Source organism: Panulirus ornatus, chromosome 43 (assembly GCF_036320965.1).
Source record: "Panulirus ornatus isolate Po-2019 chromosome 43, ASM3632096v1, whole genome shotgun sequence".
Taxonomy (NCBI): domain Eukaryota; kingdom Metazoa; phylum Arthropoda; class Malacostraca; order Decapoda; family Palinuridae; genus Panulirus; species Panulirus ornatus.
Window position 1 is genome coordinate 24,481,327 of NC_092266.1, and position 16,930 is coordinate 24,498,256.

The 16,930-nt window shown below is 48.7% G+C and overlaps 1 protein-coding gene across 1 annotated transcript in view; it reads left to right on the top strand.

Annotated features, from left to right (window-relative positions):
- The window catches only part of LOC139762418 (G1/S-specific cyclin-D2-like), a 54,420-nt gene that overhangs the window by 19,164 nt on the left and 18,326 nt on the right, over positions 1 to 16,930 (top strand). Inside the window, exon 3 of the mRNA XM_071687279.1 lies at positions 973 to 1,129. Within this exon, the coding sequence (XP_071543380.1) occupies positions 973 to 1,129 (157 nt within the window). The remainder of the gene's footprint in view (positions 1 to 972; positions 1,130 to 16,930) is intronic.

Genomic DNA, 16,930 nt, shown 5'->3' on the forward strand with positions numbered 1-16,930 from the left:
AAAGGGCTATGGTAATGATAAAAGAAAAAAAAAAGCTTCAACGTCCCGCCTAATCCGCTCCAGCCATTCGCCGGGAGGCTGTAAAGCAATGATAAGGTTCGCAACTTGTCTATAATGGTCTGAAAAGAGAGAGATAGAGAGGCTTTCCGCCGCTTCTCGTGTAGTAGTGGACACTATAGCGCGCTACACAAGGCTGAGCCCGACACAAACACCACCCCTCTTCCTCCTCCTCCTCCTCCTCACAGCGTTTATTTCCCTTTCAAAAATGGACATGATTCACCATTTTTTCTTATTCCCGACTTCACCTCGTCTACGCCTTTCCTCGTCTCTTTCTTTTTTTTTTTTTTTCTTCCCCCTTCCCCTTTGGTCGCTTTTATTTTCCTAAACGGCAAAATTGGTACCTGTACAGCACATAATCATAACCCGTCATAGGATGATTGTGGTAGAGGGCGCGCGGCGCAGGTGGTCGTCGGCGGGCGAGAAGGGCCCGCCCGGGCCTCAATGTCATAGCCCGTAGCTCTTGTTCCTCTCTCAAGGGCTCCCCAGCGCCCTTAGGCCTAGCGGGCGGACCACCGTCGGGCGGAAAGGGGCGTTGCCCTTAGTTACCTTTTATTTTTTCTTCTTCCTATCATTGTGGCGTTTGAAGCAAGCACCGGGGAATGGCCGTCATATTGTGGTGCCGCCGTAGATGAACGAATGTTTGGATATATTTTGACAGATGGTAAGTGAAGGGCGTGGCTGGTGGGTGGGAAGAGCTTGTCAGCATTACTCTAGTCTGTCGGGAGCGCATGGAAGCCATTGTGAGAAACTGAATATATATATATATATATATATATATATATATATATATATATATATATATATATATATATATATATATATGTAAATCGCTCGTACGAGCTTTATTTTAAATTCATGAGCTATCTTGACTATCATTTGCTCATCTGTTTGTTCGTTTTCCTTTTCCTTCAGCGCTGGGAGCTGCTCTTGGTGTCCAAGCTGGCGTGGGACCTGTCACCCATAACGGCGTGCGACTTCGTGGATCATCTCCTCCGTCGTGTGCCCCGTGTGAACAGAGAACCCCTCGTCAGAAAACACGCCACCATCTTCGTCATGTTGGCCGCTACTGGTGAGTACGCCCCACGTCTACTGCCTCGTCCTGGGCTCACATGCTTTACCGCAGTGTCCTGAACCCCACACCATGTCTCCTATTTGCATTGTCCCGTACACACACACACACACACACACACACACACACACACACACACACACACTTTTGGTACAATCACGTACTCACACCCTTGCTGTAATCACGTACCTAAACCTTGACTGACATGCCTCAAATTTACAATCTCCTTTCCTCTTGGATGTATACCTAGACCAAAAAAAGTGTCATTTGTGCTCACCAGGGCTTTAACGAAAGCCCCTTGTCCACAGTGCGAAACTGATAACAACTTGCTCCAAGAATACAGCCACCGACGACCACTACCTGTTGAAGCTCTTCTTTCCCCATGGGGGGGGGTCTCTGGTATACCCTCGATCACCAGTAGTGACTTGTGTTCTTCCACCGTGTGTTAATGAGGTGTATCATCATCATCCAGGCCGAGAATTGTTATCGTGTCATTAAGTCCTGGAGGCCACCAGTGTGTGTGTGTGTGTGTGTGGGTCGACAGCACAAGCGGGGATCGCAGATAAACGAAGCGGCCTGCAGCAGCTGCCGGGATTTAGTGCTTATCTGCGTGTTTTGTCACTGGGTTCTTGTTTATTGTCCCGCCATATATTATTAGGCAATGCTCATTATGACCAAAAAATCCCCACTCGCGCACGTGGGTCCTTTCAACTGTGGACGGGGGGGTGGTGGGTGGGCGCGGGGTGACCACTGTACGTGGGGTTTTACTGTCCAGGTTGTGCGGTAGGTGTTTGCTGGTGTTGGTTGGTGGCTTACGCAGCTCTACGCACCTCGGGCTAATGATACTCCCAGCGAACGTAGTTACTGCCTCCGCTGCGATTGTTGGCTCATTAAATGGAAGCAATTTCAAAGTCATTAAATTATTCATTGTTGCATAAACACATTGGTATTGCTGCGCAACACCACCCCTCCTGAACGAATTGCCCCGGACCCTCCCGATCGATCAGCCAATGAGAGTCGAGCCTGGGACATGTGTCCGCCCTTGTGGTTCCCCCGTTTTATGATAACGACCAAAGAACAAGCCTTAAGTTACTCTAGTATCGTCAGAAGAGGTGAAGAACTCGTCATCTTCCTTATAAAAGTCTAGAACGATGTATTGAGCAAACGTGTATTTCATTATGGCGTTTATAAATACTACGTGTAGGCACCCGCCTCTTGGCGCGTTCCACGGGCCAATCAGCGCGCGGGGAGCTCCAGCTGGCACCCGCCTCTGGCCAATCAGCGCTCGTGTAGCCCAACAGATGGACCTGAATACAACCTATCAAAACTAGCCCGAGTCCTATAGAACTTTACTCTGGTGGCTGGTGTATTTTATACGGGACAAATGCACTTACTGAGCATAGTCGATTGCACGATAATAACTTATTATGAGGCTACACGATTCAGTGAAACCTGGCAGTATTTTCACGCCCGAGTTGGCAGATAGCACTAGACGAAGAGACAGGAGACGAGACATGCCTGGGACTATAGCTCCCTCCCTCAGCGTGTGACACCCGACGGCAGATGTGGGCCTGTGTTGTGCCTCCTCCCCTAAGTGTAGGCCAGCCAGCTCCATGTGTATTCAGAGGTATTGATGGGTGACGGGCACTGTGAGTTAGGACACCTGAAGTTCAGAAGCGTGCGGGGCCTTCCCTCTGCTGGAGAGGGTGTAGGGTTACGACCCTCGTCGGTCAGTCATCCCCATTAACTCTAGTTGGAAAAGTAGCTTTATACAGCTCAACTCTTCGAGTTTGTTTTTTTTTTTTTATTATGAGCGTGAATACCGCACGTTGTTGGCAGAGGAGGTTTACGAGAAAAAGCATGTTCCTTGACTTATATAAACGACAAATATATTCTGGTTATGTAAAAAAAAGACTTTTCTAGCCCTTGACGAATGCAATTACATTTCCTTGTATGAAGGAAGGAAGAAGTGTCGGCCCCTCACCATTAGAAAAGATGTGTGTAAAAAAAAAATAGTACCTCCGACCTGTGTAAATAAATGCAGGTTAAAAGGGCGAGGGAAAAAAATTGTACTTTAGAAGATAATTTGTTCGGTCTGACAGCTTCTGGTAGGGTGGTAAAGGTGGTTGATCAGTTGACGATTTACACACACACACACACACACACACACACACACACACACATATCGGATGGTGCACTTACGAGGCGACTATGTTGGTTCTGTTTTGAAAGAGACTTTTGTTGAGTAGTGCGGTTCTCTGGTGGTGTTGGCCTCCATTGCCAAGCCAAGATGGACCATCGAAGTGTGGGTATTGTTTGTCGAGGGGTCGGTGATTATGGATTGTATTCTTCTTTTCTTAAGAGTTTGTCTGGTGCTAAAAGACTTCGATGTTGGCTTTTCGAGACTTTGTTAACGGTTCTTGACAATTGGCCAGCTCTCTCTGGGGAACTGGCGATGTTGACGTGACCTCAGAGGTTGTAGCAGTTCAGGTCTTCTGAGATGTAGACGTAGGCAGTTGAGGTCTTCGGGGACAGAGATGTCAGTTGATGCTGGCTTAATTTTTAAGAGCAACTTAACACAAAAACCGGTATAGGTTGTGGGACGTTCTCTCCCTCTCCCTGGCAGTAGCCGCTCGTCGCTTTCTTGTGTGTAAACACTTTGGGTCAAATCCCTCCAAGAGGAGGTGATCAATAGCTTTTCAGCCGTTTTCTTAGTATCTGGTTTCTTACGAGACGTCCTCAATCCTCTCACAGCGATGTTTGATCTCATTATATTTGTAAGTACTATATTTTTTTTTTCATGAAGGAGGGTCGGAAGGGGAGTAAGTTTAGGTTTGAGGAAGCATTTGTATTCTCCTTTAAAAAAGCGAAAAAAAATATCCTTTCTTATCCTCCTTGCTCGTCCCGATAATTCATCCCTTCAAGCGTCTAAAACGTGGCCTATTGAAAATCTTGCAATCGTCCCTCCTTTGTGTGTCCTCCTCCTCTTTTTTTTTTTTTTTTATCGCCCTGCCCTTTCTGCTCCGTTTAGCCATGCTCCTCCTGTCCCCCCTCCTCTTTTTTACTTTTTTTCACGTCTTCTTGCAACTCCCCATAGGGTCATCGTTTATTTAGCCCCCAGAGTCTCGAACTCTGCCACTCGGCAATTACCATTTGAATATATCCGGCAACGCCGATCCATTTTTAGCGTGCTGTCACCCCACACTTTACCATCAGAGGAGTAGGCATTGCTAATTGTAAAGGGGAACTCGGCCTCGCACATGACGGTCTTAGCGTCTCATAATAGTTATCCATCCGTCTGATGAACAGCTTGTTGGAATATTTTTTTTTGTCCACTTCTTGAGTTGTTCTTTCCCTATTGGGAGTAGAGAGAGAGAGAGAGAGAGAGAGAGAGAGAGAGAGAGAGAGAGAGAGAGAGAGAGAGAGAGAGAGCAGAACCTCGAACGAAAGATATCGGTTAGAGAAAACAAGAGTGCCTGGTCTTCATTATCTCCAAAGACAATAGTAAAACTAATGGCTGTTAGACATCGAGTCTTCTGGATAGACAAAGAGACAGACAGTGGTGCCATCTTAAACTGAGAAGACAGCATCCTCTATAATTTGCTTAAAGTAAGAATTGATTGTTTTACTCTTGCGGTGGTGTGTATACCCGCTGGCCGTACAGCCTCCCTCTCTTGCCTTTTTCCCAGCGTCTAATGGCCGCGTCACCCGCGGTTTTATGCCTACTAATTTATATTGACTTTTAAAACGTTGTACATCACGCGTTCTATAGGCCTAGGGTGATTTCCGGAGCGAGTCTCTCAATCGCTGGTGCTAAGCGCCAGCAATAAACTGCAATGAAAAGGTGACCAGAGAAGCCGTGAATGGGACACCTCTACTATTTTTAAGGGGCGGTAGGCCGGTGGTCTTCACACACACACACACAGAGTGCTAATGGTGTAACGGATTCTACTGTGTAGTCCTCCCAGAACCACCAGGGGGGACACTGCCTGCAAACATTCGAGCCTGGTCACATAGTGAAAGCTTCGCTAACTAGCCTACCACAGTGGGTAAGACGCTGAACTGTTGGGCGGTGGTCGCCGGAAGTGAGCCATGGACTGAGGAATGCCTCCGCCTCCTCCACCACCAGTCTTTATTTTATAACTTTTATCTCCATTTCTGGCATTTACGATCCTTCGTCAGCTGATCTTCTTCCCTTACCGTAGCTGTTCCCCTTCCACTCTACTATGATCCCTCCCTCTCCCCTACTCCCTCTACCTTACTCTGATCCTTCCTTTGGTCGTCTGGCCTCCTCCTTCTGCCTCTTCACTCTTCACTTTAAACCCTACCTGTGTACCTCACCTCCAGCACTTTTACCCCTTTCTTTATCCTGTCTCCTTTCTCTCCACTTTTCCCCCATCCCTTGTCTCCCTCTCCACCATTAACCCCTCGTTTAGAACACTCCCCCCCTCCACTTACTCTGGGTCCTCAACTTAGTTCTTCCCCTCCTCTAATGTACTCTTTCTCGGAGCTGGTTGGAGGAAGAACAATTGTGGTGACAGTCCTCTCTCTCTCTCTCTCTCTCTCTCTCTCTCTCTCTCTCTCTCTCTCTCTCTCTCTCTCTCTTCTCTCGAACGCTTCCTTGTGATATTCGTCATCACAAGGTACCACAGCTCTCTACATCGAACGGGCCAGACACACTTGGAATACAAGAACCGATTCCCAAGAGCATCTTCAACACCAGCTGGAGCTTTCCCATCCACTCTCTCCCCCTTACCCTAATTTCTTCTCTTTCTCTTCTGCACCCCTCCCAGCCCTACTCTCCCCTATTCCCACCATCCCCGGGCACTGTACAGCCCGGGGCAAAAACCACTCCACTTGTGAGTGGTAAAAAAAAAAGTTCCTTCAATGTGCATTCAGTCATGAGACTTTTTTTTTGCGCGATTTTGCAAATGAATGAACGCATTTATTCCTTACGAGCTCAGCCAAGGCCTTTTCAATTGCCGAATTAGGGCAGTATGTACCGTACGTATTCCTTCCAGTGGTTTCTGCAGGCTCTCCCAGTACTCGTATATTTCTCACCAAGCTGCGGAGTTGCTCAGGTCCATCAGGCTGTTAAAAAGGCCGTAGGCCTACGTTTGCCACCACATCCGGGTTAGCCTACCCCATTTTATGGGTCTTGAAGGTCCGCAACATCCACCCTGCCGTTTTCTTTGAAGAGGGAACAGTTTGTTCGTTAAGCGTAAGGTTATATATATATATATATATATATATATATATATATATATATATATATATATATATATATATATATATATATATATATATATATCACTTCCCATACTCATCTCGCTTATTTTCGTAAATCAACATCTCATTATTGACCCATCGGCCGGAAGACCCCATCTATGGCTGTAGTTCGTGTGCATTTCACTCATGATGTTTCCACACTTGTTCTCGTCTCAGCTGTTGTGGATGATGTGAAAGTGCTTGTGTGTGCATATGTCGCGCATGAGAGGGAAAAAAGAAGTGACAGTACAGTTCCATAGGGAACAAGACTTCACATCGTGATGGTGTTAGAACTGTTCCTCTGACTTAAGCCTCGTTTCTGTCCAGTTAATATCAGAACATCTCCGTTTTGAACTCTTTTGTGTGGTCTGTGATGACATCATGGCTCACACGCGTGAAAGGCGTTTGGAAAGTCCGTGCATATCACATGAACATCATCATCATGTATGTTCTCCCGGGGACTCTATACTAATCACTATTGTTTCCGGATTGAAAAATATATTCAAAAGCCTTAAGCCTTCGCAGCAACGCTTATAGGGAAGGAAGCAAATCATAAGCTGTCAGAAGTGGCCAGTGTTCTTCGGGACGTAAGAGACTTATTTTTGTCCCTCGAAGATTTGACAGCCATTCTTTTATGAAACAGGAAGTAGAAAAATGATCCATGGGGCTATGACTTAAGAAGTACTGGGCAGTGAAAGGTAACCTTGATCGGGTCTTTCCGCCCTCGGCCGTTGGTGAATCAAAATTATTAACGTCTTGGAGAAGAAAAGGAAAGTATGATTGGTGATTTTTATGTATGGAAAGGTCGGCTGGAGGCACCAACGTCTCTCGGGTCCTTAAGACGATGACTGGTGTGTGTGTGTGTGTGTGTGAAGGAAGCCAGGTGGTGGACGGATGGGCTACGGCGGAGGCGAACTGTCGCCCGTCGTCCAACCTTAAAGCGCTTTTACCCGAGTCTATCCACCAATCTCGTGTGTCAAGTCTTTGGCCCGTTTTCTTATTATTACGAGGATAAATAATGGCGTATTTATGAGTATGACGTAAGGAATGGGAGAATACTTAGTGTACCATAGAGGTTCATCCATGTCTGTCTATCTATCTGTATCTTTCTACATATGCTATGTTCGGGTGAGATTTAGCCGTCTCGTTGGAACTCGAAATGTCACTGTTAGCTGACCAGACATCCTGCCATTGTCTTGTAGAAGTCATTGTTTACGGCGCCTCACCACCACACCTGTGTCCTCGAAGTTCGCAGGCCTTCGGTGCTCAAAAGAGCACTGAAGGCCTGCCTCCTCGCAGCCGCCCCCGTCAGGTTAGCTCCGGCAGGCAGGAGGGCGGGCGGTGGCAGCGTGATTGATGAGAGAACCCGAGGGTTGAGGGGCGGGCGGGCGGTCGGACAGAGCGGCAGCTGCCTCAGGTTCAGGGTTCACTGTGATACCCAGGGTTGTGGAGCTGGCGATTTCAACTGGGACGCAAGAACCAATCCTTTCCAAACTACTCCACCCCCTAAGGCCGATGACGACTCCCTCGCACATGTGCTGCCGTAAATTGTACTCTCCTTATTGCTTCCGTGTTAGCAAGTTATTATAGGCTAGTGTCAAGAGTGAGGGAGGTGCAGCATATCGGCAGCCTGCTCGTGCAGGCCTTGGGGGGGCTGGCTTCCAGCACGCGAACCAGGTGACGGACGGCTCCATACAACCCGTGCCTCCTCCCCACATGATCAGCTGGATGCGTGTCCCCTCCTTCCCCAGTGTCTCTGTCTCTCTTTACATACGCGATTAGCCACATCCATTTTATGTAAATGTGTCTCATTGTGCTCTCATGTGTTTCGTTGAAATTACGACCGCGTTTTTTTCTTTTTTGGGGGGGAGGGGTACGGCCACCATGCATTATTTTTTTATGTATTGATTTATTAGAGCGCGTGTGTCTCTGTCTTCCTTGTCTACACGTATTTCGTATTGACAGATGATCTGTCTCCATATCGCGAGGCATTACACGGGCCACACCTTCACCCTCCAACTCAGGCGGGTTTAGGAATCCGATCTCGATAGATTATATCTCCGTCATCATATTCCTGTCTAAAGGCGCTTGTCTAGAGGAACCCTATTATATTCTGTAGCCTTTATGTGACCGTGAACTCGTGACGATAACTCTTATTACACTTTCTCCCACCCTTTAAAACGGTAGTCTTAAACGCTCTCTTACGATCATGTCAAAGGAAAATGGGTTTTGAGGATATGCGGGCTGTCAGGGTGTAAGCTAATGTATTTATTAGTTACCTTCGTATAGAAAAAGATGCATAAGTACCGGTACTGGTAAATATCATGGCTGGCGGAGTATTACAGGGTTACATGAAAAAAATAAATAAGAATTTTGCTTCATTTGTCATCGTTTGACACCGCCATATGTACGTAGTAGTAAAGTATAAGTTGTTTATTACATACGGGGAGGAAGTTGTGGGTTTGCATACCTAATTATAAAGAGGGTGTAGGACAGCTGATGCCGCCTCCCCCTGGCAGGCCCTGGTCAAATTTATGACCAAGACAGACTGGTGGTTGGACGCCCGCGACCTCGTGTCACCCAGCAGGAGATGGTGATCACCACTGCCGATACGGCCTCCATCCTCCACCGATACGAGGTTAGATGCCCCGATAACCTGTTTAGATAGCGAGTCCTGCATGTGCGCCCGTTATAAATAGTGGAGCCACGCGACCCTTTGTGTACAAGAACCACCACACGCCTACACACTAATCCGCGCGCCCTGCGTTGGACCAGCGACACCGCACCACACTGGCCACTCCGGCCGGAGGTCGCACGGGTGACAAATGCATCCTCGCACCCCGTCGCTTTGTTGGCTCCGGCGGAGCGTGGTCGTGTTCCAGGAAGCTTTCGGGAAAAATAGACGAAGCTCTGGAATTAGTGGAGCATTGTGCTGGAAGGCTATAAAGTCCTTTGACTCCAGGAGGAAAGAAGATATAAACGTTCTGTGCCCCACACGCCCACGGGTACGTTTCAATTCCCAATTATAACTGTCAGTGTGTTTACAGATTTCATCTTAACTACTGGGAGTCTCTTTTGGTATCCAGTGTGTCCAGAATCCTCACTGAGGGACGGAGTTGAGGGGGGGAAGTGGAAGACAAGATGCCTCAAGCTGGTGTTTCGCCAGCCAACCGCATGAATCTTAAGACTCCTGGAGTCTTCCACAATCCTGTACAAGGAACTCTCCCCACAGTCCTACTCAGATTTGCATCCGATATTCCAGAGATCGATACTCAATGGCCAGCCCGTCCTAGGCAATGGAAATACATAGCCCGCCGTTCCCCGTTGCTCCATTAAAAGAACCAGAAGTCACCTGTGGCTTCTAGCATGAGTGACAAACGTTAACACAGTCATTAAGCAAAATAGTCATTCAACTTACTGGTACCACAAAATTTATTCAGTCATACTGTGAAAGTACGATGCCTAATAACACTTAAAGTACATAACTGTTACTCTACATTTTTCCTCCCCCAGAAAAATGCATGAACGAATGGAAATGACCAATACGACGACGAACGACCCTTAACTACTGTAATTTGGGCACATGTGTCCCATCATTACACACCATTCCGGCGTGAGGCACACCGCAGCCCCATGGCGCCTCTAGGCAGACTCTGGGCCGAGAGGTGGCTAGGTCAGCAAAACCGATAATTGGCGCGACTCTTATGAGGAAATATTACATTAAGGGCCTACTTTTGGGGATGGGTAATGACGGCGGTGAGCCTGCCATATCGTAATTCCGATCATCGGGGAAAGGGTAAGTTGCCCATGGTCCGGACGCTGCCAGATGAGCATCCTAGGCCTACCGATGTACGGGCCTTGTGTTTGCGTGACGGCCAACCGCTGTATGATCTTCCAAGTCACCCGGCCCAACCCACACCAAAATGTGTGGTTATTTACCAAGTCGTACCTCATACACTTCCCTCGTGTACTCTGTCCTCTCCACTGGAGTTGTTTGAAGCTCGTGCCTCACTCACACTACACCATCCGACTTTCTCTCGCGACATTACAGTGGTAGTTTTCTCTTACGGACCGTTACCCATATCCCCCCCATCACCTACCACATCAATCTGCACCCCCTACCGCCACACACCACCCATTCATTACCACAGCCAGATAGCCATCACCACCTCCACCCATACCAACCATGCTTAAGGCCATAGGTTGGTCTAGTGAGCGTGGTGTCCATCAGTCAGGGATCCCAACACACTAGGCGTCAGGTTGCGGTCTGGGTAGTGGGTCTTCCGGTGCACCAACGTCTCTCCTCGGACCCGTAGGAAGACCTCGACGCGGGAATGCCAACAATCTTGACCTGCTTCACGACCAAGAGTCCTTCCGCTACTCCTCCTCCTCCTCCTCTTCCTTGTTGCCGAGATCCTCACATCCGTTTCAAGAGTTTGGCCGGGTTTAAACTTTTTCCGTTCTTTATGCTCTTAACTCACATATCGTTCCGCTTTGGTATTATGAGATTTAGTGCATTATATAACCTGTTTCTTACGTTACACTTGAGTTGTGCGCGAGTGCACATATAGTACATATTCTAAATATGTTCGCGAATGGAATGTCTTTCTCGTGAAAGTACGGGAATCATAGCGATCCCATTGGTAAGTGGCGAGAGAGGTCGTCGAAAGAGGCTGTGAGGTGATGGATCTCGGTGAAAGGTGTCGCTGCCTTGTGGGTGAAGGTGGAGGGAGGAGGAGGAGGTGGAGGGAGGAGGAGGAGGAGGATGGGACGGCGGTGCGAGGGCTGTGAGCGTAGGGGTGCGGGTGGAGCAGCAGCATCCTCTTAGAGACAAAAGTCGTGCCACATAACCGCATCGCCCAACCGCCATCATGGCCCTGACCACACACACCCACCACCACCTCTTCCTCCCTCCCCCCGTGAGCTAACTTACGTGGCGTAGCAGTTTCAGTGTTGCCTGTGTTCCTCCTCAGGTTCTTGTCTGTTCCCCTTTTCTCTCTCTGCCGGTATTCGTCTATTGTCGCTCTCTTCTTTGTCGTCATTATTGTCCTTACGTCAGCCCTCGCTCGCCCTCTTTTGTGTTACCCCTGACCCCAGTTGGCTAGACTTGTGTTCCCAGTGGAGGAGTCAGGACTTGTTCCCCCCCACCCCCAACCACCTCCTAACCCGAACACAACGAATGAACCACGTGGACTCCTCTGTGTGTCTCGAGGCTTCAGATGTATGATTCGAACCATCCTCCTTGCACGTCATTCACGTGTCGAAAGATCGGATGGGAGCATCGTAAGATGAAAATGTCTCCGTAGATCAGGCGTATCTTCCTTTCGCGTCTGCAGGATCCATCCCTCTGTAGCCCGACCTTCAGACACAATAGCAAACAAGCCGACCATGTCCAACAGCAACACCAAACACCCCAACCATAAGACTGACCAGGGACTGACCACACCCGACCATCTCCAAGACGAAGCAATTTTTTTTCTTTCCTCCATTCTTTAAGGGAGAGAAAAGTCAGAATTTCCTTCTTTTCTCATACTTCCCAACCCATACTGGGACATACTTGTGAGCTCATACTAAATTAGACCAGTGTAAGGGGGACATCGTCGTGTTAGGAGATTTTCTTTGGTGGTATGAAACGACAAGTCTTGCTTCTCATGATTAAACCAGGATGAAAGTTGTACTCCTGCAATAAGCTTCGATTTACCCAGCACTCACGAACAAAGGATAACATTTAATACATGTTTTGCAACACAAGGAGAGTCATCCTTAAATCGACATATTTATATATCAGTATGATTTAAGCTATAGTTCTGACGTATATGAAACATATACATATAACTATAGTAGTATTACACGCATATATATATATATCCGACGGCTTTCCAGTATATCTAGAATTACCTGTTACTGATTTTTATGAACGACAGACAGGTTCGAATCGCTAGGTCGTGGCAGTCGGTCCACAGTCAGCCCAGTTGACCACCCTTAGATATACCTGGCTTAGGCTAAGGTGTAGAAGCAAAAAGAAAAAAGAAATGCTCCTTTTGTAGGGCTGCTGCTACTTGGACGCCGCACTCCACTTGAGAGCAGAGTAAGGTGGGCTCCTTTCCAGCGGGATGCATGATGCGTGACTGAAACTTGTCAAACAGGCAAATGATGATTGAAAAATAATCAACTTAATAAGGTACCTAATACATTATCAATAACCAGGTGATTAATGAGGCAGCCGCCTGCGTGGGCGTCGGGTAGGGAGGGAGTAGGAAGAGGAGGAGGAGGAGGAGGAGGTTTTATGCCACAGCGGTGGTGGTGGGGCTGGCTGGCCTGACGAGGCGTGCATGGCGTCCATCACCTGCGGGACGAGACCCCACGCCAGAAATACTTTTATCATTTTCGCCACCGCCGTTCGGCCTACCTGGCCTGTCGCATCATCGAGGGGAAGGCCTTGATCTATTGTATCCGCAGACGGACGAACGTACCAACGGACACTCGCAGAAAACGTGGAGAGAGAGAGGGAGGGAAACTACTCCTGCTCTTGATTTAGTCAACTGAGGAAAATATATCGTTTTGTAGACGCAACTCTGAATATTCGTGCTGTATTTTGGTACTCGAATCCTATGAAGGTGTACTGGAAGCCACTCTCGACATTTCTGGGTGGCTGGATGGTAGTGTATTCATACCCTTAAAGCTTAGTGTGTCGGTGTTGTATATTCATACCCTTAAAGCTTAGTGTGTCGGTGTTGTGTCGAGCATAAACTCGCACGTCAGTGCAGTGTGATATATTGGCGCCGCGGATGGAGCAGCCGAGAGGCAGGGGCACGTGCAAGGTGTACGGGGCGTGTCGACCAATCGGCGCGACGCGTGCGCCTCACCGGATGTGACGTCAGGGTGATTACCGCGGCGCCCCCGGCTTTGCAGCGTCCAGGGCGGCGGCGCCCCGCACTCTGGCGGTGCCAAGAGGGGCACTTATCTCTTGATATATAGTGGTGATCACGTTACACACACACACACACACACACACACAATCTACAACAGTTACGTATAAAAAAACAAAGTCTAGATCACTATACGTATCCATATTGCATCTCATAATGAAACTTATTGATGGACACTGTTGATGGACGTGGCTGAAAGAAGTGTATATTGGGGTAGAGGCAGGTGTTGTGGTGTGTGCAGTGGGGACGGAGAAACAGCAACACTGTGGGGACGGGAAACGGGGACGCTGTGGGGACAATTAACAGGAGCACTGTGGAGGACGGGAAATGTGGACGCGTGCTGAGGGTGGGGCTCTTTAAAAGTCAGTCAGCCAACGCCTACGTGTGTGTGTGTGTGTGTGTGTGTGTGTGTGTGTGTGTGTGTGTGTGTGGAAATTATATCAAATTATAGGGATACACTCTTCCTGCCTCGGAGGTGTCGCAGCCTACCACGAGGGGAGAGTTCGTGTCCCACGGTGTCATAGACTACCGCAAGGGGAGAGTTTATATCCCACGGTGTCATAGAGTACCTCAAGGGGAGAGTTTATATCCCACGGTGTCATAGAGTACCTCAAGGGGAGCGTCTGTGGCTCCCGGTGTCACAGAATACCTCAAAGGGAAGGTGTCTATCCTCTGGTGTCGTAGCGTAACGCAAGGGAAGATACTGTGTTGTAGGCTGCCGTAGTGGGAGTGCTCGTGGTTGTCTAGTTTGCTGTCATCTCACAGTTTCTTACTTTATTAAAAAGAATATGACTTTGCCAGGGGATTGAACAAGACATTACCTGGCTAAAATTACTGGGGTTGTCGATAACTTTCACAAGCGATACTGCTTTAATCTGTCCCCAGACCTGGCGGTAGCATACCGCTGAGGGTAAGCCTAAGAAGAAAATGTTGTCACTGAACGAAAACTGTGTTATGTACTTGAATCAGTGAAGCGAGGTCTCTCGGTGTAGGGTCGACTCACTCGGTCAAGTTTCGGATCACTGACTTGCTCCTTGTTGCTGGGGTGGGTTGGTTGGCTGCTTTGAAGTTGGTATGCAATCCAAAACCACTTGGCAGAGATGGGAGTAGCTGATAAAACAGCCCAGATCATCTGAATATGAATTCCTGTGGCCTTTGTTTCTCCTTGTTTTGTCCAGAGACTTATCCCTGATGGGCCTACACCGGGCGCTGTACACTCCTCCTCCCCCACCCCGTAATGCCCTCAGGAATGCTGTAAACAGCATCTTAAAGAGAGTGTTTGTGGGGCGTCCAGTGACCAGCCAGCTCGCCTCCTGTTACACTTAGTCACTGCGGTTGCTATTTTGGGTGCTCCCTCGAGCACTGTATTTAGCAATTACATCGCTGATGGGACGCTTTGCGGGAATTAGTAGTTTCTTGTGAATAATTAAGAAATGCCTCATATGCAGGCAGGGTTATAGGGCTCGTGTGTGTGTGTGTGTGTGTGTGTGTGTGTGTGTGTGTGTGTGTGTCAAGGTCTTTTGTGGGTGTAGGCATGTAACGTGGGCACGAGCGACCCCAGTGTTTCACGGTGAAGGGGAGGGTCTGCGAGGGGGGTTTCGTATTCAGCTCAGGAACACGTGTGTCCTCTGCAGACCCGTTGAAAAACACTCCAGCCCATGATTACGGCCTCATCTATGGGTGAATGGGTGAAAAGGAATTGTATGCGTAAAGAAAGCTGATATAATAGTCCTAATGGGTGGGGGAGGAATGGGTAGGAGAGGAAGAATGTGGCCAGGGACGTCACCCCTACCCCTATGGGTTAGGTTACTGCACCTACGGGAACCTCAATGCCGCCGTAGAAGCCAATCCAAATTACGGGTCCTCGGTCTTTTTGTCACCCGATGTCGGTGATCTCGAAACAAGAAAAATGATCTGCCTCGTCTGTACCCATGAAAGCTATACCCTTCAAGAGACCTGGTTTATTAGGGACCTCTTCAGGGCCTTAATTATCGATGATCACTTCCATATCGATTGGAAGTAGAAGTGGCTGCTTGCTGCTGGTGGATCTTCCGAACTTGTGGCCTACCATGTTCTCGAGGCTATGAAAAATGGCGCTCAGGCTGAGCAGAGGCTCTCAATGTTTCTAACGATCCAGCGCACATTTCCCAAGGAAATCGTGACCATCCCAGCCAAAACACAAACATCTGCTATATGACCAAATATTTCTCTAAACCAGAAAACTAAGGTAACCGAGGGTACTTGAGTTACTGAATATTACAAGTCAGGTTTTGTGACTCTCACTAACGCAGGAGTGCTGCCGACTCTGGCTTTAGGACGTGAATAGCTTGAGAGCCGTGGGGGGAAGTCGTGATAGCATCACAACCCCTAGAAAAGTACTTAGGGACCTTAAGGGTTGAGTGAGAACCCCTGGAGTAGAATCAAGCCTATAGGTTGAGGGTGGTGGCGGCGGCACGCGTGCACGGCCCACCAGAATGCTCCGCTTGGCCTATTGTCCGTGTTCTTCCCGAGGGTAATTAAATGTTGTCTAACTTTTAAATGGGTGGCTGCCCTCGAGTGCTCTGGCATCTGGTACCTCCGAGGGGATCAAGGAGCCAGTAATTGATTCATAAGGGCGCCGTCATGCCCTGCTGGCAGAGGGGGCAAGAGGAGGCAGCACCTGGGAAGGCCACTACCTCATCTCAAGCACAAGTTACCCATCATTGCGCTCGCCATCGTATGTAAGATGTTTCTAAAGAGTTTCCAGTCTTGTAGCTTCATGTCGTGTCGAATTACTCGCCTTTAAAAAACGGTCCTTCCAAGCTGCAGCATGAAGTCCATTCATGCTGTACACTCGTGTCGCTCCCTGTGTGTGTGTGTGTGTGTCTTGGTCCAGCACTCGCCAGACAGCCACACAGTTTGTTACACCATCAGAATCAATTTACGCGGCGCATGAGGTAACATCCCTGCCCACCCGGATCGCCCTGGCGACGCCAGTGAGGGTAACGAGGTACAAACCAGCCATGTACAGGGTATTTCCTTGGTTTTCTCCCCTGCCCTCCACGATACCCCTGGGTGAGTCTTGAACGCTTCTATAGCTCCCGAGGTGCTTAACCTAGCGTGGGGGGAGGGGACACCCCCTTCGAGCCACATCTGCTCGTCACCGGTGCCTGCGCCTACCCTATGGAGCGGCACATTCACTCATTATCTTTATTGCTAGCAGCCAGCCACACAGCAGTGTCTAAGGGGGGGTGGGTCGGGTCGGTCGCCGCCGCCAACGCCACCAGGAGCAACAGTGTCCTCCCATCACGAAGCCCACGTCGGGAGAAGGGATGATCAAAGAACATCTCCTCCAAGAATCTGCTGTCACCAGTTCGATAGTTCATTAATGCCTTGACGGCAGGACCTACGTCTCCAGGAAACACACAAGAGACTTGAGAACAACAACGGGCGTAGAGACGGACCATAAAACACCCAAAAGATATGTGTCTGTCTTACTTCGGACAGTCTATCGAGAGGGGAAATCTTCAAACTTCGAGTCAGAACTCTGCAAGTGTTGTACCAGACCTGCTAAGCATGAGAATTATGAACGCGGGCGCTTGACTGCGTCAGATATCGAGCCATA